General features: G+C 44.9%; 1 protein-coding gene across 6 annotated transcripts in view; it reads left to right on the top strand.

Annotated features, from left to right (window-relative positions):
• The window catches only part of LOC100354781 (uncharacterized), a 140,273-nt gene that overhangs the window by 15,587 nt on the left and 102,610 nt on the right, over window positions 1-22,076 (top strand). Inside the window, exons 3-4 of one of the 6 annotated variants that reach the window (XR_011378770.1) lie at window positions 19,612-19,727; window positions 21,036-21,826. The exons of 3 other annotated variants lie outside the window; for them this stretch is intronic. Coding sequence is in view for 1 of the 3 variants with exons in the window: in XM_070048736.1 (XP_069904837.1) it covers window positions 19,612-19,658 (47 nt within the window). In the remaining 2 variants the exon portion in view is untranslated. Of the gene's footprint in view, window positions 1-19,611; window positions 21,827-22,076 lie in introns of those variants that run through there. 2 more of the 6 variants (XR_011378769.1, XM_070048736.1) reach the window with 2 other exon arrangements.

The following is a 22,076-nucleotide window of genomic DNA, read 5'->3' as shown; positions in this document are numbered from 1 at the left end:
GGACACCTTGCCAGGGCACACGACTTGGCCATTACATCCCTGGCTGGAATTCAGTTCCCATAGTCTCCCTTGGGCAGGAGAATCTGCACAACTGAGCATATTGACCCCAGAAGTGAATCCTAATCTTGCCTCACGTTTCTCCCCATGAAAAGCATCCTCATTTAGGGTAATTTCCCAATATTCAACAAGTAGTATGGTATGGTATGGGCATTGGCCTTGGTTTTGGAGCAGGATCTGCATACTTCCTACTGAACCAGGCACTAACCCTTTGATTGCTGGATTGTGGGCGGTTGAGGAGGTTACTGCAGGAGGGGATTGGACAGCATTTGGAGTTCACAGTTGTGGATTGTGGCCAACTAGTTTGGCAGCATTTTGGTTTTTTAACAATTGGCACAGCCTTCCTGGTACATATAGGCTGAATATTAATACCACTCATCCCTCTCTGAGGAGCTTTGCACAAGTTCCAGTCCCATGCCACTCAGCAATGATGTCTGGATATTTCCCACATTTAGCAATCAGCAGTATCCCTTGGCATCAGGATCTCATAATAAAACATAAATACTAGTTTTAGGTCAGGCTTAAGTTTAGATGCCTATGTGATCAGAGCAGGCTTAGGCAATTTTCGGACATGACTCCAGGGGGTGCTCAGTATGGCCTCCCAACCAAACCTTCCACCCTCTCTGTAACTCTGCCTCTCAAGTAAATAAATAAAGATATTTTAAATAAAAATAAATAAATCTTTTTTATTTATTTACTTGAGAGGCAGAGTTACAGAAAGACAGAAGGAGAGGCAGAGAGAAAGATCTTTTATCCACTGGTTCACTACCCAAATGGCCTCAATGGCAGGAGCTGAGTTGATCTGACCAGCTGATCAGGAATTTCTTCTGGGTCTCCCATATGGCTGCAGGGGCCCAAGCAGTTGGGCCTTCTTCTACTGCTTTTCCAGGCCATCATTAGGGAGCTGGATTGGAAATGGAGCAGCCGGGACTAAAACCATTGAAACTGGCAGATGTTTAACACAGAGGGTGAACCTCATCATACATACACATGCACATATATATCATCAGGAAACCTGCAACTCCAGCTCTCAGACTAAGGCTGTTGTCCACCCTGATGGTCAGTACAGACATCTATTTAATATCTACCTACCCATCCATATATAGAATATCAAGTTTTACTATTGTTTTACTACCTCCTCATTCCAATAGATAGTCAGGTTTTTAGTATTTTCTTGATTATGGGATTTTCACTGGGCAGAAAGTAGAAGCTGCTTGAAAAGCCAGAGGGGAAGGAGAAGAAAGGGTTTGCATCTGGGAGTGTGGATGAGAGTGTGGTTGGAATTCTGTCTTAAGAAAGAAGCAGGTGCACTCGCTCAAGGAGGGCGTGGTGCTTCTACAGAGTTTGGATTTCCGGGCCCCCAGTCTCACCTGAAGGGTCTGTATGGTGTCCCTGTGTACCTGGTGTGACTTACTGATGGGAGGGATCACTGCAGAAGCCCTTAGGAACCTTGCTTGACTCTGAAGAGGGAACCCCAATACTGATGGCAACAGATTTCTGACCATCTCAGCAGGGTGGTGGATTAGACTTGTATCAAATGAAGACTATAAAATGGTCATTTTTCCACACTTGTGTTTGTAGTCCAAGTTTTATACCTTCCTTAAAGCTTTCTCCAGGTCTCTTTCCTTCATCTCTATTTCTGCCTCTCTCTCTCTTCCTTTTTCATTGCTCCTTGTTCCTCTGCCATGGCTGGTGTGGTCATATGGGTGTGAGTTGCCTTCCTTCTGAGGGGAGCCTCACTGTTAAAGGCAAGCAGAAACCAGCCATGGTTCTAAGCAGAGGAGGCAAGGTGCCCTTTCTTGAAAAAACTCTGTCAAAATCATCGGGGGATTAATCAGCTTCACTTGGGTCTCTTTCTGTGCTTTCTTCCCCTGAGAGCCAAAATCAGAGGGCTCAAGTCTCTGAGTTACACCCTCAGTTTGTCTCTGTCCAGAGTCTAAGGCACTAAATGGGTCCTTCGGTGACAAATTGACTCCTTAAACCCCTTCTCTTCTTCCTTAGAAGGAGGGCCCTGAATTTTAGCTGGGCACGTGGCCATCTAGAGAAAAGACCACTTCTCGGCATTCCCTGTCGCAAGGCATGGCTATGAGACTAAATTCTGGCAAGGAGATTTAAGTGGAGATGTTGTATATGATTTTTGGGAAGTGGCCTGGACTGCTTTGACCTTGTCTTTGTCTAAAATAGGAGCTGGCAAAAGCTTTCTGTAAACAACCTGATAGTACATAATTCAGCTTTGTGGGCCATGTGGTCTGTGTTGCAACTGTTCAATGCTGCTGTCAAACAACATCGAAAGCAGCCCCAGATCATACACAAATAAATGGGTGTCACTATGTTCCAATGAAGCCTTATTCAACCAAAACAGGTGGAGGATTGGCTTTGGCCTATGTGTTGTAATTTGTCAGTCACTGGTCTTGAATGCACAGGTGATGATTCAAGTGAGAGCAGCCATCTTGGACCTTGAGGGGAAAGCCTTAGAGTGAGGGTGTCTGAGAAGCAAGCTAGAAGGAAACTTGGTTCCCAGTTCACAGAGTTGGGCAGCAAACTCCATGGATTTTTAGATGAGAGAAGTAAGCTTTTGTGTTTATGCTGTTGTCAGTTGCAAATAAACCTACTGCTGAGCAATAGATCATTCATGCCTGGTTAAGTTCGACTTATCAGAGTAGGAGACCATTGAAGAATGTGGGATCAAAGCTCCAGCTAGGAATGAAGCGTGCATTTTCCAAACTCTGTTTTCTCGAAGTGTTGCAAGATTGGTTAAGCAAGGCCACAAACAAAACTTTGGGATTGATCTTTATGTGACGCCTAAGTATGAGCAGCGGCAGAGGATGTGGGTGTAACTGACAGGCTCTGGGCTTGGCAGTTGCAACATTCCCTAGTAGCAGGGCTCTGCCAGCTCCACACATTGGAACCCCACGTTCTGACACATGCTAATGAGATTTGCAAGGTGCAAATGCAAGTGCACTGAGTTTTAGCACCTTTTTTGGGGCTGTCAGTCAGAACCTGTCCCTGGAATCAGTAGGACTGGGGGAGCCTGTCGAATCTTTTAGTAATTCTTCCCATCATATAATTTCCTATGTCTTAGAGACTGACACTGTGGAGTTCCTGGGGAGGTCCAAATGCTCTGTTCTTAGGACATGGGCGTCTCAAGCAAACTGAAAGAGTGAAAAGGTAACGAAATTAAAGAGTTGTGGAAAAACACTGAAACTCGGCTCTGACTCTGAAAAGGTTTCCTACCCTACAGCTGCTACATGTGGTGGCTGACCCCACTAGGAACCTCATCTGATTTCTTGTGCTCAAGCAATGCTGCAGTTGCTTTTGGCTGCAGACTCCTGCTTTATAGGGGCCACAGGGTGGTTATTTCTGGAGATGAGAAAGCTGGTGATGTCCCTACACTCTGTCTCCAGCATCGAAAGCTCTGTGTGTGTGTGTGTGTGTGTGGTGCTGAATGAGGCAGTTGTGGGCAAATTATTGCCTGTTTTCACAAAAGAGAGAAGGAAAGGGCTGCATTTAAACAAGTGAAACTTTTTTAAAAAATTTTGTTTGGAAAGTCAAAGTCACAGAGAGAGAGGAGAGACAGAGATCTTTCATTCACTCGTTCATTCCCCCAGATGGCTGTAATGGCCAGAGCTGGGCCAGGCTGAAGCTAGGAGCCAGGAGCTTCATCCAGGTCACCCATATAGGTGCAGGGGCGCAAACATTTGGGCCATCCTCTGTTACTTCTCCCAGGCTACTAGCAGGGAGCTGGATTGAAAGTGGAGCAGCTGGGACATGAACCAGGGCTCATATAGGGTGCTGGCATTGCAGGCAGTGGCTTTACCTGCTGGTCCACAATACTGGTCCCCTTTTTTCTTTTAAAAAATCTTGTTTAGAGCCAGATAAATAGATAGATAGATAGATAGATAGATAGATAGATAGATAGATAGATAGAAACACACCTGTCAGCTGATTCATACTCCAAATTCTTGCAAAGGCTAGCCCTGGGCTAAGATTGAAGTCAAGATCTCCCATGTGGGTGGCAGGAACCCAATTACTTAAGCCATCACTGCTGCTTCCCAGGGTCTTCATTAGCAGGAAGCTGGAACTAGGAGCCGGAGCTGGGGATTGAAGTCAGGTGCTCTGATGTGGGATGTAGGTGTCTTAACTGCTAGGCTAAATACCTGCTCCAAGAGCAATTTTGATCAGACCCAAAGAAGTAAACCTTAGCCTTTCAAACAATGAGCTGCCGTACTGGGAAGTTGAAGCACAGTCTCTGGTCTGAGGTGGTGCAGGCTAGGGGGTGGTGGGGAGGAGTGCAGACTTGAGAATCACACGGACCTGGGTTCATGTTCTGATGCAGGCTCTCACTTGCTGGTTATCTGTGGGCATGTTGCCCAACCTGTGTCTTTTTTTTTTTTTTTTTTTTTGACAGGCAGAGTGGACAGTGAGAGAGAGAGACAAAGAGAAAGGTCTTCCTTTGCCGTTGGTTCACCCTCCAATGGCCGCCGCTGCAGCCGGCGCACCGCGCTGATCCGATGGCAGGAGCCAGGAGCCAGGTGCTTTTCCTGGTCTCCCATGGGGTGCAGGGCCCAAGCACCTGGGCCATCCTCCACTGCACTCCCTGGCCACAGCAGAGAGCTGGCCTGGAAGAGGGGCAACTGGGACAGAATCCGGCGCCCCGACCGGGACTAGAACCCGGTGTGCTGGCGCCGCTAGACGGAGGATTATCCTAGTGAGCCGCGGCGCCGGCTCCAGCCTGTGTCTTTTTTATGAGATGGTGATGGTAATGCTGCTGACTTGCCAGGCAAGCTCTAGGAATGGCTGTGATAATGTTCATAAACAGCTGACAAGGGTCTGAAACCGGAGAGGCCTTCCTGTGGGGCTCTGTTCTGGTGCTTTGAGTCTCAACGGGTCCGATTGGACTGTGGGATCAGAACAGCATCCCGCAGAAGGCCTCTCTGATTTCTTTCCTGTGTCTTCCTCTCCTAGAATTCGGGTCAAAGGATGCTTCCTCTGCTTCTTGAAGTCTCCCCATCTTCTCTGTCTTGGTCAAGGCCTTACCATCCAGTCTCAGGATCCTGCAGTCCTTGCTCTGCTGCTCTGACCTCCTCAGCAGCTGCCGTGCATGGGTCATGGGATCATTTGATTAATGCCTGCCTCCCCTACCAGACTGTCGGCACTCTAGAAGGCAATGACTATGTTTCTTTTTCTTACCATCACATCCCTAGCAGGCAGCATAGTACCTGGCACATGATAGATGCTCAATAAACACTTGCAGGAAACTGTTGAAATCTTTACTTAATATATGCTAAGCTGATCTTCTGTATATAAAGAGAATTGAAAATGAATCTTGATGTGAATGGAAGGGGAGAGGGAGCGGGAAAGGGGAGGGTTGTGGGTGGGAGGGAAGTTATGGGGAGGAAGCCATTGTAATCCATAAGCTGTACTTTGGAAATTTATATTCATTAAATAAAAGTTAAAAAAAGAAAAAAAATGAAATAATGTTGAAAAAATAAACAAACACTTGCAGGATGCATGTGTAAATGAAGTCATTTACTCTGGCTGCCTTTATATTTGTGCTTTCTATTCTCCAGCGTCCCTTAATGGAACTATTTTCTTAACATGAGCAGTTCTGCCCTCTGCCTCCAGCTCCCTATGCCTTTGGCAGGGGATGTGGGAAGGTGGGAGGAGGAAGTGTCCTGTAGCTCAGTGAGTTCTAGAACATCTGATTGTGGTGGCAGGAGGCTAACCAGAGGCTTGCCAAGGGTACAGGGTTGAAAGGCTGAGGAGCTGTCAGACAGCAAGAGGATTTGCTCTCCTGGGCCGCTGCAGGACTGGCTGCTTTCAAAGGCTCCAGGCTAATCAGAATTTCAAAGGATACTTCTAAATGTAATAGGATTCTACCTGAAAGCGGAGAGTGAGGCCTAGGAGCTGTTTATTCTTCTGGTTTCTATTCTAGGCTTGTTATCAAAGATAGCTGGGGACTTCCGATTTTATTTTCATTCCTGCACCAAGAGGGAAAGCCCAGTGCAACGGCAGTACAGTGAGGATGGCAAGTCCACAAAGAAATGCTCCACCCAGTTTCTTGTCTTGGTTTCTCTAAGGCACAGAGGAGCACGCAAAGTTATCAGAGCCGTGTCTTTCTTGGCCAATGGTGGAGATAATTTGACACCACCATTTCCACAGGTCCTGTGAGCTGGAGTCCAGCGTCCTCTCCCCTTCTCCCAATGTCCTTTCTTGTTCTTTCTGAATTAGACAGATCCCCACTTGGACATGATTTCATGGAGAAGGCGTTTAAAATCCGCTGCCTTTGACTCTAGTAGTCTTGGGGAAAACTGTGGAAAACAAACAAATAATAAACAACCAACACCATTCCTTCTCAAAACTGTGGTAGAGCGGGGGAATGGGGAAGCGGGGAAGTACACAGGTACATATGGTATCAGTAAAGATCTGCACCTGCTTTGCTCAGACCAGCTGGCAGACTATTCAAAGCAACGTGTGTAGTTCTTTCTGGAAACACTCAGAACTAAAAGCATCTGCAGAGGGATTGACAGAGGCTTGCTGGGATCAGTTGCATGAAGACTGTGCCAACCATCGTTTTGGAAATCTGAACTGGATGAGAGTAGGTACCATGTTGCAAAGCTGCGGGTTTGCGGTTTTGACACCTTGTAAGTTTTACATATGCCTAAGAAGTGGCAGAAGTAGAAGTCATCTGCTTTGCCTGTAAAATCGTCATTTCCATAAATTGCTTTATAACCAGGTGTTTGGTGCTACTATGAGAGGAAGTGGAATATGAGTGCTCATCTGTCTATCTGGAGAGCTCCAGCTGGGGGTAGGCGTATGGGCCCAGTGTTCTGAGAATTAATTCAGCGCTTGCAGCCTCCAGTCGACCTGCCTTTCACCCCTCGGCCCTCCTGGAACCTGTATCCTTGATTCTGGTTCTTGGAATCTAACCCCTTGGAAGCAGCTACTGAAGTTTAATAGAATGCATGTGGAAGGAATGATGTATTTGGGCCAATTTGATAGCTATCCTAAAAAGCTTTGTCTGGGCATTATTCCCGAGAAACTACATCTAGCCCAAAGGGTACCAATAGCCAACTCTGCTATTTAAAACCATCCAGGGCCCTAGCTGTGCCTTTTGTCGAGTGCAATTGCATTAACTAATGAATAATCAATGTTTAGCTGACACCTGAGGGTCCAAATAGCTAATCCTAAACTAAATTTACTGATTTGTTCTGTTTCTGCTCTTCACTATTGAGTTTGTCCTCCTAACACGGAATCCCCTTTTTTGGCTCTGACCTTCAGCCCGGTAGTTTCCATTGGATATCTTGAAGACTAATGGGCTGAAGCCGCAAATGTTAGGAGTGAAGTAAGATACATTGGTTATTGGACCCACCTATGAGTTTAATCGGCTGTTACCTTTAGCTTATATTTTCTTATTCCTTTACTCAACAAATCTTTGGGACGAACTCTACAGGTGCTGGGGTTTTGTGGGATGATTTTGGTTCTTCCCCTGCCTCAGTGAGTTTGGGTTGTTCAAGGTCCCAGGATGTGGTGGGAACTCACTGAGTGTTTGGGGTCCTCTCTCTGGGTCTCAAATGTTGGAGTCTCTAGTTTCTTGGAGTCTGCAGATGCAGGTCAAGGCCTGGCACACTTGGGTATAGGAAGTTTCTCTCTGTGTCTAGTGATGTAACCCACCGAGGCAACATCTAGTGTGTCGGCTCTGTACTGAAGAAGAGAATGTCTTTCATCTTTTCACCTTGTGGAAGGCCAGCAAGGTATGTCAGAGCACCTGGAGGGAAAGGACCATATTTGATTCATCGTTGCTTTCTCAGCTTCAGGCACAAAGCCTAGCATGTAGTAGGAGCTTTGAGAATGAATGGAGTGTGAAGGGCTATGTGTGCTCAAAGTGGACATCTTACTCCAGGATCAGGGGTCATCCTCCCAGATGAAGAGAAACTTTATTCTTCCAGTGCACAGTTCAGCTCCTGAAACAGACAAGATAGGAAAGAAGGACCCTCCAGCTCTGCTAAAATGCGGCCACACTTGGTGTGATTGGACATGATAACCTCCTAGCAGAACTTAGCTTCTCTGTTCTGTAGAGCATCATGGAAGAGGTGTGGACCATTACTGGGGTAAGTGTCTGGGTTGCACCCAGAAAGACTTGGGAACCAAAATAGTGCAACCACTTCCCTGCTCTCTCTCTAAACAGGATGTCATTTGCTCAACAAATAGCATGTGAAATTTGGTTTTGGTTATTGGGGATATAATAGGGAGCAAATAGACAAAAATCCCTGGCTTCGTGGGCCATTTCATAGCGCTTTCATGCAAGGGCATGTGTGTGAGAGAGGGAGAGGGAGAGAGAGAGAGAGATATCAATAAACTAACTTAAAGAGGAGGATGTTAGAAAGTGACAGTGGGAGGGGTCAGTGCCGTGTGAGTGGGCTAAGCCTTCACCTGCGAGCTGGCATCGCATATGGGCACCAGCTCATATCCCAGCTGCTCTCTGCTATGGCCTGGTAAAGTAGTGCAAGGTGGCCCAAGTGCTTGAGCCCCTGCACCTGTGTAAGAAACCTGGAAGAAGGTCCTGGCTCCTAGCTCCTGGCTTTGGATTTGCTAAGCTCCGGACATTGTAGCCACTGGAGGAGTGAACCAGCAGATGGAAGACCTTTCTCTCTTTCCCTCTGTCTGTAACTCCACCTCTCGAGTAAATAAATAAATCTTAAAAAAAATAGTTAAAAAAAAGAAGATCCCGGCGGTGTGGCACAGTGAGTTAACGCCCTGGCCTGAAGCTCTGGCATCCCATATGGGCACTGGTTCGAGTCCTGGCTGCTCCACTTCCGATCCAGCTCTCTGCTATGGCCTGGGAAAGAAGTAGAAGATGGCCCAAGTCTCTGGGACCCTGCACCCGCGTGGGAGACCTGGAGGAAGCTCCTGGCTCCTGGCTCTGGATCGGCGCAGCTCCGTCCATTGCAGCTAATTGGGGATTGAACCATCAGATGGACGACCTCTCTCTCTCTTCTCTGCCTCTCCTCTCTCTCTGTGTAACTCTGACTTTCAAATAAATAAATCTTAAAAAAAAAAAAAAAAGAAAGTGACAGTGGTAGGGAGATAAAGCAGGGAAGATGAGTAGAAGATGCTGGGGTGGGGGAACATCATTGAAAGGTAACATTGGAGGAAGAGCTCTGAAGCTATGGGAGAGTATCACGTAGGTGTTTAGGTGAAGAGTGCTACAGACGGGGGAACAAGGACAGTAAAACTGGAGATGGATTGTGCCTTGGTGTGGTCCAAGAATGGTCAGGGACAAGTGTGGCTGGAGGGGTGCAGCTAGACGTCCACTCTCTGCATTTGCAGATGCCCTTGTCTTGTTCAGCGGCCTACACAAGGCAAGCACTAGAGAATTGGAATCAAAATCTGCCGGAAACCACGACAAGTAATCATTGGCACAGGACTAGAACACAGCACCAAGCTCTGGTGACACATGACACTGTGTGAGTCAGTGTCTAGGAAAAACTTGAGACTGTTAACTTAGGTGCCTTGTGGAGCTTAATGAAGGCACTATTTACAAAGGTTTGTGTGGAGTAAGGTAGGGCAAGAAGAGCTAGTGCAGTGTCCACAGGGTGAGCTACACCAGGAGTTGCTGTCACTCCAATGTCTGAATGTACAAGAGAGGAGCAGTTTCCAAAGCCATGAGGACAGTGGTATGGAGAGGCCCACCTAGTAGGAGCTGGGACTCATTGCTACTCATAGGAGATAGCTGAAGTCTAAGCACTCCCAACTTATTCCCCTCTCTCCCTCTGCTCTCCTTGTGGTACCCCATGCACTGACTTCATGTGGGAATGGAAGGGCAAGAGAGTTCACTTATGAGGTCCACATGGACAGACTTCCTGGTTCCAAAGGCTGCTGGAGGAGGAAAGAGAGTGAATCTGAAGAGTCTAGTAGTAGGTATCTACAGGCTAGAGAGAAGAGAGGGACATGGGGCTACTGCAAGTGAGACTGAGGAATCTATGCCTCTCGGCCTAAGCAGAAAGGATGGTCCTATTCCTGCATGGAAGCTGAGCAGCCTGAAGCTGACTAGTACCGGAGAGCACCCCCCACCCCGCTGTCAGCTGCAGCTTGTTGCCCAAAAAACACTCATGTTTTAGCTATGCTCATTTGTGCAATGGGACTCTGTGCAATGCCCCACCTGCCCCTCTCATTTATAAACACCACCAGCATATTTGCAGGTGCCAGTAGATGGCAAGGCAGAGAACTTAGACCCCTTGAGGGGGTGGTGATGGCATGGAGGCAGAGCCTCATCCCTGGCCAAGGTGGGACCAGAATCAGCCCATATAGCCGGGCCTGCAGTCAGCTGTACTGTCTCAGTTACCATAACATAGCCAGGATCATTCCTGGGGAGGACAGCAAAGCTTCAGAGCCACAGCTGCTGGAAGATTTAGAATTCCCTCTAGTCGATGGCGTTCGAAATTGGACCGTGTCTCAATGTGCATGAATTTGTTTTCTTTGGTTAGAGAGCTGACTTTGACATTGATGATATGGATGACTAAGAATCTTTCAAGTTTTGTTACTCTTCAGATAGGGCCTCCACTCTTTAATATGGCCTGCTAGGTCTTGGGGAAATTGACCCCTGCCTGCACAACCTCATTCACCTTTTGGAGCCCTTCTTTGGCTCCCAGCACTGTAGCCACCAGAGAGTCATATATCAGGGTCTCCAAAGGTCATGTTGCTTTTTTTTTTTTTTTTTTTTAAGATTTATTTATTTCTTTGAAAGGCAGATTTGCAGAGACAGAAAGAGAATTCTTCCATCTGCTGGTTCATTCCCCATATTGCCGCAATGACCAAAGCCAGGAGCTTCTTCTGGGTCTCCCACACAGGTGCAGGGGCTTAAGGACTTGGGCCATCTTCTACTGCTTTCCCAGGCCATAGCAGAGAGCTGGATCAGAAGTGTAGCAGCCAGGACTTGAACCGGTGCCCATATGGGATGCCAGTGCCACAGGCAGTGGCTTTACCCGCTAAGGCACAGCACCAGCCCCCACATTGTTTTCTACCTCCTGGTCTGACCCCTCTAACTTCATCTGTTTCTCTTTCTATAACCAGTTTGATCCTTAATTTCTACTCAGCTCATGGAAACTCTCCCAGCTACTCTGAACTGGGGTTGGCCCTCACCTGCATGCTCTCTTAGCATCATCCTCATCTAGCACTTCTCTCATTTGAAATTAATTTGTTAATTGATAATTGGCTGTTTAAAGTCTGCCTCTTCCCCTATCCATATTTGATTGTAAGCATTATGATTTTTGTTGCCTAGTGCCCAGGCACAGAAGACACTCTGCAAATATTTGAGGGGATTATTGACCAAAAGAAAATGAATGAGGAGTGGGTGTACACACACTGCAAAGAAAGGAATAAGCAGAAGCATAGATTGGAAACGACACCCGCCTGCCTGCCTTCTCCGCACTCCAGTCTGTCTTGGAAGGAGGATGAGTCAGAGGTGGGACAGGAAGTGGTGGTAGACAGAGGAGCTGATAGATGGGAGAGCTGACCAACCAGCTACCCAGACACCTGAGAAGGGTGAGGAAATGTTGTTGTCAGACATATCAATGCTCAGAGAATGCCCTCAAGCAAAAGATCTGCTCAGGCAGCATTATCAGAAGGAAGCTTTAAAAAGGAGAGAATAGTAAGCTGCCAGCTCTGCTGACTGATTTGCAAAGGCCCAATGTGGTAACAGGTTCAGGCCATCAAAAATTATTTTAACAGGGACCCTGAGGATTTCAAACACCAGAAACATCAGGTAGGCTAGTTATAAAGTGGCTGTAGCTCTCTAGCCCATCAGAACAAGTGTCTCAAGGCATTGGTAGACTATTGTTGGGATTCACCAGCTCCAAATCAGAAAGTCTTTAGGGATAGAAAATACAATGGCATGAGTGAAGCCTAAATTGTTTTCTTTTTCATGATAGTAGATTTATACATGTCGGATGGGTGGTTCCTGTGTAGAGCTTCAAGTTACAGATGTGGGCTTGACAGGCCCCAAAGGCTGAAGTTAAAGTTCAAAGGGAACCTGGAAAAAATGAATTGGGGACCTATGAGGATGACAAAAAAGAAACTTGGGAAATAATCAAGGACCAGTGTGAAAAGAGTGGGAATGGGTGAGATTGATGTGAAGACAAAGGAAGTAAATTTGACTGGAAGATGCATGGTCATTGCAAATTTTTTATTGCCCCCTGGCTTGAGTTGATGCTTACTAATCACAATAACCCTGAACTTAACTAAGGCTTGATTTAGATCTTTTCTGTCCCTTTTCACTGGGCTGGCTTTGGGGACTACTGCATTTTCTGCTCACTTCCTATGATAGGTCTGCTGCCCCCAAGTCTATCATAGAAAATGCCATAATTACAATGTAGGAGACCCTCAGCAGCTATGGGTTCTACCTGGGCAGGTTCAACACATTGTGGATAGAAAATATTTGAAAAAATTGTACAGAATTTTTTAAAACAATGTATAGATTTAAAAAATATTTACTTATATTTGATTTGAGAAGAGAGAGAGAGAGAGAGAGAGAGAGAGAGATCTTTCATTTTCATCTGCTGGTTCACTCCCCGAATGCTCACAACAGCCAGGGCTGGGCCAGGCTGAAGCCAGTAGCACAGAATTCAATCCAGGTTCCCATGTGGGTAGTAGGGACCCAAGTACTTGAGCCAGGGTATGCATTAATGGGAGCTGGATTGGACGTATAGGAACTGGGACTGGAATCAGGCACTGTGGATATGGGATGTGGGCCCCTTAATGGCTGTGTCAAAGCTTGCCTCCAGACTTTTTTCTCATCACAATTCCCTAAACAATACAGCATAACAACTATTTACATAGTATTTACATCGAGTTAGGTATTATGTGTCCTGAAGAAATGATTTAAACTATACAGGAGTGTGTGTGGATTATATGCAAAATTATGCCATATTATATAAGGGACTTGGGCGTGGGGGATTTTGGTATCTGATGGCTGGAGGTGGGGCAGAGCTGTGTCCTGTAATCAATCCTCCCTGCATGTTGAGGGATGATGGTAGTTGGTATAATAATTTCTAATAGATAAAGAGATAACATAGCATACAATATACATCCCTTTAACACATAGTGAAACATAATTCAAGACACACCGTGCCATAGCATATATGACCACAGGGAGCAGAAAATTAAAAAGCCATTTCTCTATATCTTAGACACTAGAGAGAAAAGGATGTTCTGCTAAATTGAAGACTGTAGCAGATTGCAAGGTGGAATCAGGTGTGCGCACACATGTCAGCATAAGAAGCAGGCATCTGTACTAGATGACTTACTGAGGTGGCAGTGAAATTCAGACTCCATAGCCTATCATTTCATATGAGACAGTCACTCTTTTGGGTCTCAAGTCTTTTTAGGAATTGTTAATAAAAAATGAAACATCCCAGAGAAGAGTCACACTTTGGGTTTTTCACAATCTTGTAATTATCAGGCATCACAGTCAATATAGTCTGTTTCCTGCTTTCCACCTTCTACTTCTCACTTCCTGCTTCAACCTTGAAAATGCATACTTCCTACTTCTCACTTCCCGAATTTCATAGTCTTTTTCTTTCTTTTAAATATTTATTTATTTATCTGAAAGGCAGAATGACATTGAGGGAGGGAGAGTCAGAGAGATCTTCCATCTGTTAGTTCACTCCCCAAATGGCCGCAATGGCTGGGACTGAAGCCAGGAGCCAGGAACTCCATCTGGGTCCCCTATTTGGGTGGCAGGGACAGAAGCACTTGGGTCATCATTGCCTTCTTCTTCTTTTTTTTGACAGGCAGAGTGGACAGTGAGAGAGAGAGACAGAGAGACAGGCCTTCCTTTGCCGTTGGTTCACCCTCCAATGGCCGCCGCGGCACACCGCGCTGATCCGATGGCAGGAGCCAGGTGCTTCTCCTGGCCTCCCATGGGGTGCAGGGCCCAAGCACCTGGGCCATCCTCCACTGCACTCCCTGGCCACAGCAGAGAGCTGGCCTGGAAGAGGGGCAACCGGGACAGAATCCGGCGCCCCAACCGGGACTAGAACCCGGTGTGCTGGTGCCGCAGGCGGAGGATTAGCTTATTGAGCCGCGGCACCGACCATCATTGCCTACTTAAGCATATTAGCAGCAAGCTGGATTGGAAGCAGAGCAGCCAGGATTCAAATGGGTGCTCTGATAGGGGACACTGGCGTCGCATGTGGTGGCTTAGCCTGCTGTACCATCAACGCTGGCTCCCCAACTTTAAAAATCTCACAGAAGTCTGCACATCTCCTTTCTCCCAAACTTCTATTTTGTCATATCTTTTACACCTCCATCAATTGTAATTTCCACCTTCCAGTCTTACTATTTGTACTTTAAACAATTTTATTTTCAGGAATTTGTGAGAGGGAAAAACCCTCATATTTTATGTCTCCCTACCAGTGTACTGGTTCCGCTGATCTTCATGCTTTCTGGCTTCATCTGCTGTCATTTCTGGAGCCTGAACAACGTCCTCTGATACTCCTTTCAGTGCAGGTCTGCTGGCCACAGCATCTCACTTGCTCTTATCTGGAAATGTCTTTTTTTACTCTTGTTTTTAAAGAATGTTTTTGCTAGATATGGAATTCTCGGTTGATTTTTTCTTTTCAGGATTTAAAAAGTGTCATTCTGTTGACTTCTGGTCTTCCTTGTCTTCTCCCTCCATTTCCTTATTTTTCTTCTTCCTTTTTCGTGATGGTAACTTGACCATCATTTGTATTATCATTCCCCTGTGTGTTTGGCTTTTTCCCTCTGGGACTTTCCAAACTTTCATTTTACTGTTAGTTTTCAGCAGTTTGACAATGAAGTATCCCTGTGGTATTTTTTGTATCTATACTGCTTGAGATTCACTGAACTTCTGGATCTATAAACTGGAATTTTTCATCATATGTGGGAAATTGGTAGATGTTTTTTCTGAGGAATCTGGCTCCTGGTTAAAAACCTACGTGTGAGTTTTCAAGTTTGACTGCAGACAGTGACAAAAGCTTTACCTGACGGGTGTCATGGGGGATACCTGGGCCCCTACACCTGACTTGGCACACAGTCAGTGCGTCACTGTCTCAAGGTGAGCTACAATCAAGGAGCCCCCTCTTTGTATATTTGCATTGACTGCTTTGGTGCCTTCATTCCTTAGTCTCTATCTGAGGTCTGTGCGGAGAGAAGTCTTCTCCAGACACCTCTGCTGAGGCCTCCTTATTATGAGAGAGGAGGGAGAGACCTTGAAGACACTTTTTTCCCATTGAATTAGTACGTAGAAATTTCTCCTAGCCCATCCCTTTCCCTTCCAACTCCCCTCTGACCTTTGAGATCCATAACGTTGCTGGAACCTTTTATTCTGGCTTCTGTCAACAGCTGGATGATCTGGCCCACCTCAAACCCTGTGTACTTCCACTGGAAATAATGACATAGAGGGGTAGGTGTTTTCTTCTGTTTTAGCCTCTTGCTGATTCCATCACAGTTCATTAAAAAAAAAACAAAAAAAAAAACAAAAAAAAACCTTACTTTTTTAATAGGCAGAGTTACACACACAGAAGAGACAGAAAGAGATCTTCTATTTGTTGGTTCATTTCCAAAATACCTGTAACTTCTGGGACTGAGCCAGGCTGGAGCCAGGAACCTGGTACTTCATCTGGGTCTCCCATGTGGGTGGCAGGGGCCTATGCACTTGGCCATCTTCTGTTGCTTTCTCTGGCAATCAGCTGTATTTGAAGTGGAGCGACTGGGACTCAGATCAGTAGCCATGTGGGATGCCAGTTGCAGGTGGCAGCTTAACCTGCTATGCCGTAATGCCCACCCTAACTCTTTCATTTTTGGCTTTTTGCTTTAACTGACTGCTCTAGAACCTGGCAGCCCCCACTCTGTCTCCTAGCTCAGCTGAGATTCTGACATTTCCCCAAGTAATTTTCCTGACTCATCATCATCATTTTTTCTTTATGGAACTCCAATTATACATGTTAGATTGTTTGATATTGTCCTCAGGTCTTTGAGGCTATGTTCATTTTTATTCAATCTCTTTTTCTCCTTTTTTTTAGGTTTGATAATTTGTATTGATTTATCTCCAAGTTCACTGAATTTTTCTTCTTCCATCTTCAATTTTCTGAAAGCTCATATAGTGAACTTTTCATCTCAGTTACTGTACTTTTCCCATTTTTAATAGTTTCTGTTTTCTCTGCTGAAAGTGTATTTTCATTCATTAAGATGGCATTTTCATTGTGTCATTTCTTATTAAAAATTTAGATAATTAAAAATTTTATTTAGTGATTTAAATATTTCTTTCTTTAATTTTTGAATAGACATTAGCAACTTATTCAGTAAATTGTATATATAGAATACTTTCAGGCTGATTTCTACTAGCTGTATTTTATCTTGACTATTATTTTTTTAAAAGATTTATTTATTATTTATTTGAAAGAGTTACACAGAGAGAGGAGAGGCAGAGAGAGAGAGAGAGAGAGAGAGAGGTCTTCCACCCCGATGGTTCACTCCCCAATTGTCCACAGTGGCCAGAGCTGTGCTGATCTGAAGTTAGGAGCCAGGAGCTTCCTCTGGGTCTCCCAGGCAAGTGCAGGAGCCCAAGGACTTGGGCCATTCTCCACTGCTTTCCCAGGCCATAACAGAGAGCTGAATCAGAAGTATAGCAGCTGGGACTTGAACTGGTGCCCACAGGGGATGCTGGCGCTTCAGGCCAGGTGTTAACCTGCTGCGCCACAGTGCAGGCCCCTTGACTATTATTTTTTTAAAAAATCTATTTATTTATTTGAGAGGTTGAGTTACAGACAGAGACAGGGAGAGACAAAGGTCTTCCATCTGCTGGTTTACTCCCCAAATGGTCACAATGGTTGGAGCTGGGCCAGGAGCCAGAAGCTTCTTCTGGGTCTCCCATGTGGGTGCAGGGGCTCAAGCACTTGGGCCACTTTCTATTGCTTTCCCAGGCCATAGCAGAGAGCTGGATTGGAAGAGGAGCAGCCATGACACGAACCGGTGCCCATATGGGATGCTAGTCCTGCAGGCTGAAGCTTAGCCTACTAAACCACAGTGCAGGCCCCTCTCTTGACTATTATTACATTTTACTTTTTTAATGTGTGTCTGGTAAGTTTTGATTATAGACTGAATGTTATGGGTGAATCAGTATAGAGATTGGATTTTGTGATATTCTTCTGTTCATTTTTGTTTTAGTAGGTAGTGAGATTACTGGCAGATCACATTGAATTTATGTCAGCTTGGTTTTCTGCTTTCTTAGGGAGTATGTATGAAATCAAAAGGTGTTTTCAATGCCCTTTTAACTTGTAAGACTCAATCTCCACTCTGTGTGTATGTGTTTTCTGACATTTCAATCTTGTGAAAACGTGGTTTTAAATTTTGAAAGGATAGGGTTGTTGTAAGTCTTACTCTGGGATGTAATTCTCACTCCCGAGTAGTGTCGTTTCTGGTGCTTCAGCGGATATTTGGGCTGTGAACAGGTGTCATTAAGCTCTTTCTCCTCTGGCTGAGTTGGAATTCCAGCATGCCTCATCATTGCTCAGCCTCAGTGTCTCTAGTCTACTTTAAACTTTGTAATAGCCACATTCTGATAAGCCTTGTCTGAACTCTCCCTTTAGATATATAGTTAAGTCCTTGGCTCCGTGCTATGGGGTTCCTCAACTTCCGTGCCCTGTCTTCTAGATTCCATTGGCTTCACCTGCCCCTGTCATCTCTGTCCACTCAGCACAGGGTATTGCTGTGTTGTGCTTGGACTCCCGCTGACTGCCACACAGTGGGAAATCATCTTCTGGTGTAGTAGAGCGGGGCTCAATTTGTCAAGTTCCCTTCTCTCAAGAAACCAGTTTTGTGACTTTGTGTGCTATTTGTGCTCACAGTTACCTTCTCTGTTCTGTCCAACATTCATTTGCTTTGGTGGGAGCTTAGATCTAGTTTCAGTTATTGGAAACAGAAGTCTCCATCGAGGGCTCTTGAGGAAGGGGCAGTGATTCGGTGTTGATGGACGATGGCAAAGGCTGCCTAACATACAGGAGAAGCACGTGGGGGAAAGCCTGGAGGCAGGACACTGAGTAGGAGGTAACTTCAGTGTCCTCAGCTTAGAACTAAGATCAGGATGAGGTGGGCAGATGTGCAAACAAATGGGAGATATCATGAAGGAAAAAGAACTATTGTGTTATTGATAAATTGGATGTGAAGGATAAAGAAGGTAAAAATGATGACAGATGTGCTTTAGAAGAGAGCCCTTATCTTTGGCTATACATACTGAAATATTTATGGATAAAATGATATAATGTCTGGGATTCAATTCAAAATAATCCAATGTAGACATGAGGGTGGAGAAGACAGTGGAGTTTGGGTAATACAAGACTGACCATTGTTAAAGCTAGATGATGAGTACTTGAGTGTGTATTACACTATTTCTTCCCCTTTGCATATATTTGATATCTTCAATATAAAACCAAAAAAAGAAAAAAAAAGACCAGGGTTGTCAATCTGGGAAAGAGTGTTGGTAGGGTTGAGGAGTGCCCTGTTTAAGGTAGGAGAAAAGGTAGAAGCTAGTGGCAGTTTGTTAAACTTGTAAAGCAAGCTTTTATGCAAAATATTTTTTAAGACAATGGTTTGCTTAGTCTGGCTCGCTCTGTTCCTTGAGAGGTGTCCTTCAGTGCAGATGTATTTGATTATCTGCTTGAGGATGCACGTCATACAGGACTGGCTGGACTGAAGTGGTAGCGTCCATGCTGCTCATAGAGACAGCTCTGCATTCAGGGCTTACACAGGCTCAGAAAGCCATGTGTGATGCAAGACCCGACTACACCAGGCAGGTGTCATCAGACCTCTGCAGACCTCTCCCAGAGCGGGCCTGGGACAGCTCCTGGAGGCCTTCTGTTGCTCTGCCCCTTTTCACACCGCCTCGCCACCAGCTGTACATGCCTGGGGCTTCCCTGAATCTTGCACTCACCAGCTTCCTTCCAACTAACTATGGATTCTGTAATTGAGCCCAAGAGAGGTGCCTGTTCCCACAGCCTAAGGAATTCCAGGGGAAGTAGAGAGACTTTTCTACAAGAAAAAATAAACAAAAGAACAAAAATGCCACCCTTTTCCTTATCTACTGTTTGCTTTCTTTCCCCATTCATTCAATAAATCCTTTTAAGGTGCTCCCATGTGGGAGGATCAGGGGTGATTGGGCATCAGAGGTGATCAAGAGAAAGGTCCTTTTTCAAGAATTTAGAGCCTGATAGGGGAAGAAAAACAAGCAGCTAAGAGGGAAAGTGACAGGTGTCACACTAAAGGTTTGCAAAGGGACCAGTAGGGTATGAGGAAGGAATGGACAGTCATTACTATTTGTTCTTTCTTTGGTTTGAGTTTTAATACTGTCTTTGCTACCTCTACATAATCTAGGGCCTCTTTGAATATCAGTTTTCTCATTTTTAAATAATGCTAAGAATATCTACTTACAGCTATTATGAGCATCAAATTTAAAAATGTTCAAAAGGAATTTCAAACCATAAGGAATGATGATGATGATGATCATGATGATGGTGATGAGTCTTTCTTCTATGCCAGGCAATAATCATGATGGTGCCCAGTTTTACCAGACCACAGTCATGTGATCATTGTCACCTCCACGCACGGCCATCGAAAGATAAGCTTGGGGCTGTAGCCACGTCCAAGGGAGATCTGTAAGTAAGAGGAAATTCCTTTTTCCACCTAGCTTATAAATCTTCTGCCTATTGAGTTCTTTTTTTTTTTTTTTTTTTCCTATTGAGTTCTAAAAGTGTAGAGCAAAATGTCTTTTTTGTCTGTTTAATTCTCGTCCCAACCCCCACCTTAACATTTGTTTTGCTGTACAGTTTACAAAGGACTTCGAAAGTCGTAAATCATCAGTGCCTCGTAATAACTCTGTCACTTAGTGGAATAGATTTCATTTACCCTCATTTACAGATGTGGAAAATATGGCCCAGGGAAGTTAAATAGTTTGCCCAAGATATATAAGGAGCAGTGAAAGCGCTGGTGCCTGAATTCTGATCCTCTCTTTCCTAATCTTTGAGATCATCGGCTTCTCTCTAAGTATCTAGAGCATGCAGGGCTCCTCTTTAAAGTCTTTAAATGCAGTTTTACAATATTTAAAAAAATACGTTTAGGAAATGGCCACGTATTTTGACATATCATCGATGTGTGAAACTCCCCAGCCCCTCTGCAGTCACAATAAATCAAACAAGCAAATCACCATCCCCATTGTTTTGTGGATTATTTCCCCTTGAGGCAGATGTTTACTTTTTACAAATGAAAGCTTATTGTTGTCAGGAACATTTAAGAGGCTTAACCTGTCTCCTCTGGCATATGGAGCTGGCTTTTCAAGATAAAACTGGTAGTGTGTGGTGGCAGACACAACTGCAGGCCTCGCTCTGAAACTTCATCAGTTGTTGTTGCAGAATGTCGCTGCTTTCTTATGCAGGGGCTCGTCTGGGCCTCTTCCACCGTGAAAGGAGAAAAAAAAAGGCTGTTTCCTTTGGTAGAAAATACTCATATTTTAATGGGTATGATGTCATGAATTATTAAAGTAGCTTAACTTTAAAGCCGAGCCGAAAGAACACATAGTGAAGAATGACCTTGAGACTCTTGAAAAATGGGAATGTTGACTGTGTGCCTGCAGACTCAAAGATGGATTTCTGCTTTAGTTTATATTTATGCAACTGTGAAACTTGGTCCCTTGTTCCCAGAGAAATCCTTTGTGCAGCTGTGTGGAGAAAGTTATTACATTTTAGTGCAGAAGAACTGTAAAGTTTCTTTCCTCATGTCTCATGAAAGCTCGAGTGTGGTAGTGAACTTTGTGCTGGGGGAATGGCCCTGAGGAATGAGATGTAGAGTGTCTCAGAAGACAAAAGGAAACAAACAAGCATTGTTCTTAAGAAAAATATGCCTGCCACTAGGTTCTTAGAAGGATTTTGCGGGCAACCTTTACAGTGCTCACTCACTTCTAATTCAAGGTGACTAAAGGGAGATAAAGGACAAAGAAGACCCTGAGCACATGCCATGTCCAGAAACAGTTCCACCATAACCAGCACAGCTGCCCATCAGCATTGTTGGACAACACCTCATACAAGACAGGATCTCTCAAGAGCTTTGAGTCTGGCCGCTCGGGCTCATTTTGTTGCCAACAGGATGCTGGGCAAAATCATAGAGAGCAGTGGTGGGAAGAGGCCTTCATGCTTCTGATGTGATGTGAAGCTGTGTGTACACCTAGCAAGACGCTGACTGGATTCTCCTCCTCTTTGTTCTTTGTAAGGTCAGTTTAGTTAAGAGCATCTGTGTAATGGAATGGCTACAAGTAAGGAGGACAGGGAGGACCAATATTGAGATTCTGGTAAATGCTTGGCTCTGTTTTAGAGGTGATTCGTAAATAGGTATGTAGGTATTCTCTGCTTTACAGGGGAAGAAATTGAGTCTCAATGTGAAGATTGCCAATATCACAGTTATTGACAGAACTGAGTTTTGTTTCAATCAAGATCTGTCTGACATCATAGGTCTATGCACATTTACTATTCTTACTGTGATGTTCTGAATGATTGGTTTAATTGGGTTTTTACATTTTTTTCTGTTTGTACTCTTTGGTCCTTATGTGCTGGGTGTCTTTTGCTTATCTTCCCAGATCCACTCTCCATCCTTCACTGTGCTTTGCACTCTGGCAGAGTGACCTACGGAGACAACTTTAACAGGGGCCCTTGTTTTGTAGCTCACTGTTGGGTTGAGCTGCTGTGACAACAGTGGGGCTCTAGAAAGCAGGTGGGTGGGTGGGAAGTGAGACTGGGTATTTATTTCCTTAGTTCTCTGTTGTTTTTTTTTTAAATTGAATATCACAGTTGTTTCCAGGTGGCCCTCTCCATGTAATTCTCTGGGTTTTACTCACTGCTCCCTCTCCTTGGCTGGTTAGGCTTAGGGCTGTTAGTAGCTCCCTTTGGTTGCTAGCCCCTAGATAGTACAGTGTCCTTTGAAATTTCCCTAAACTCTGTCCACACTTTGGTAAATTA

Source organism: Oryctolagus cuniculus, chromosome 9, assembly GCF_964237555.1.
Source record: "Oryctolagus cuniculus chromosome 9, mOryCun1.1, whole genome shotgun sequence".
NCBI classification, from domain to species: Eukaryota; Metazoa; Chordata; class Mammalia; order Lagomorpha; family Leporidae; genus Oryctolagus; species Oryctolagus cuniculus.
Note: the sequence above shows the minus strand (reverse complement) of the source record. Positions and strands in the feature narration are given on the sequence as shown.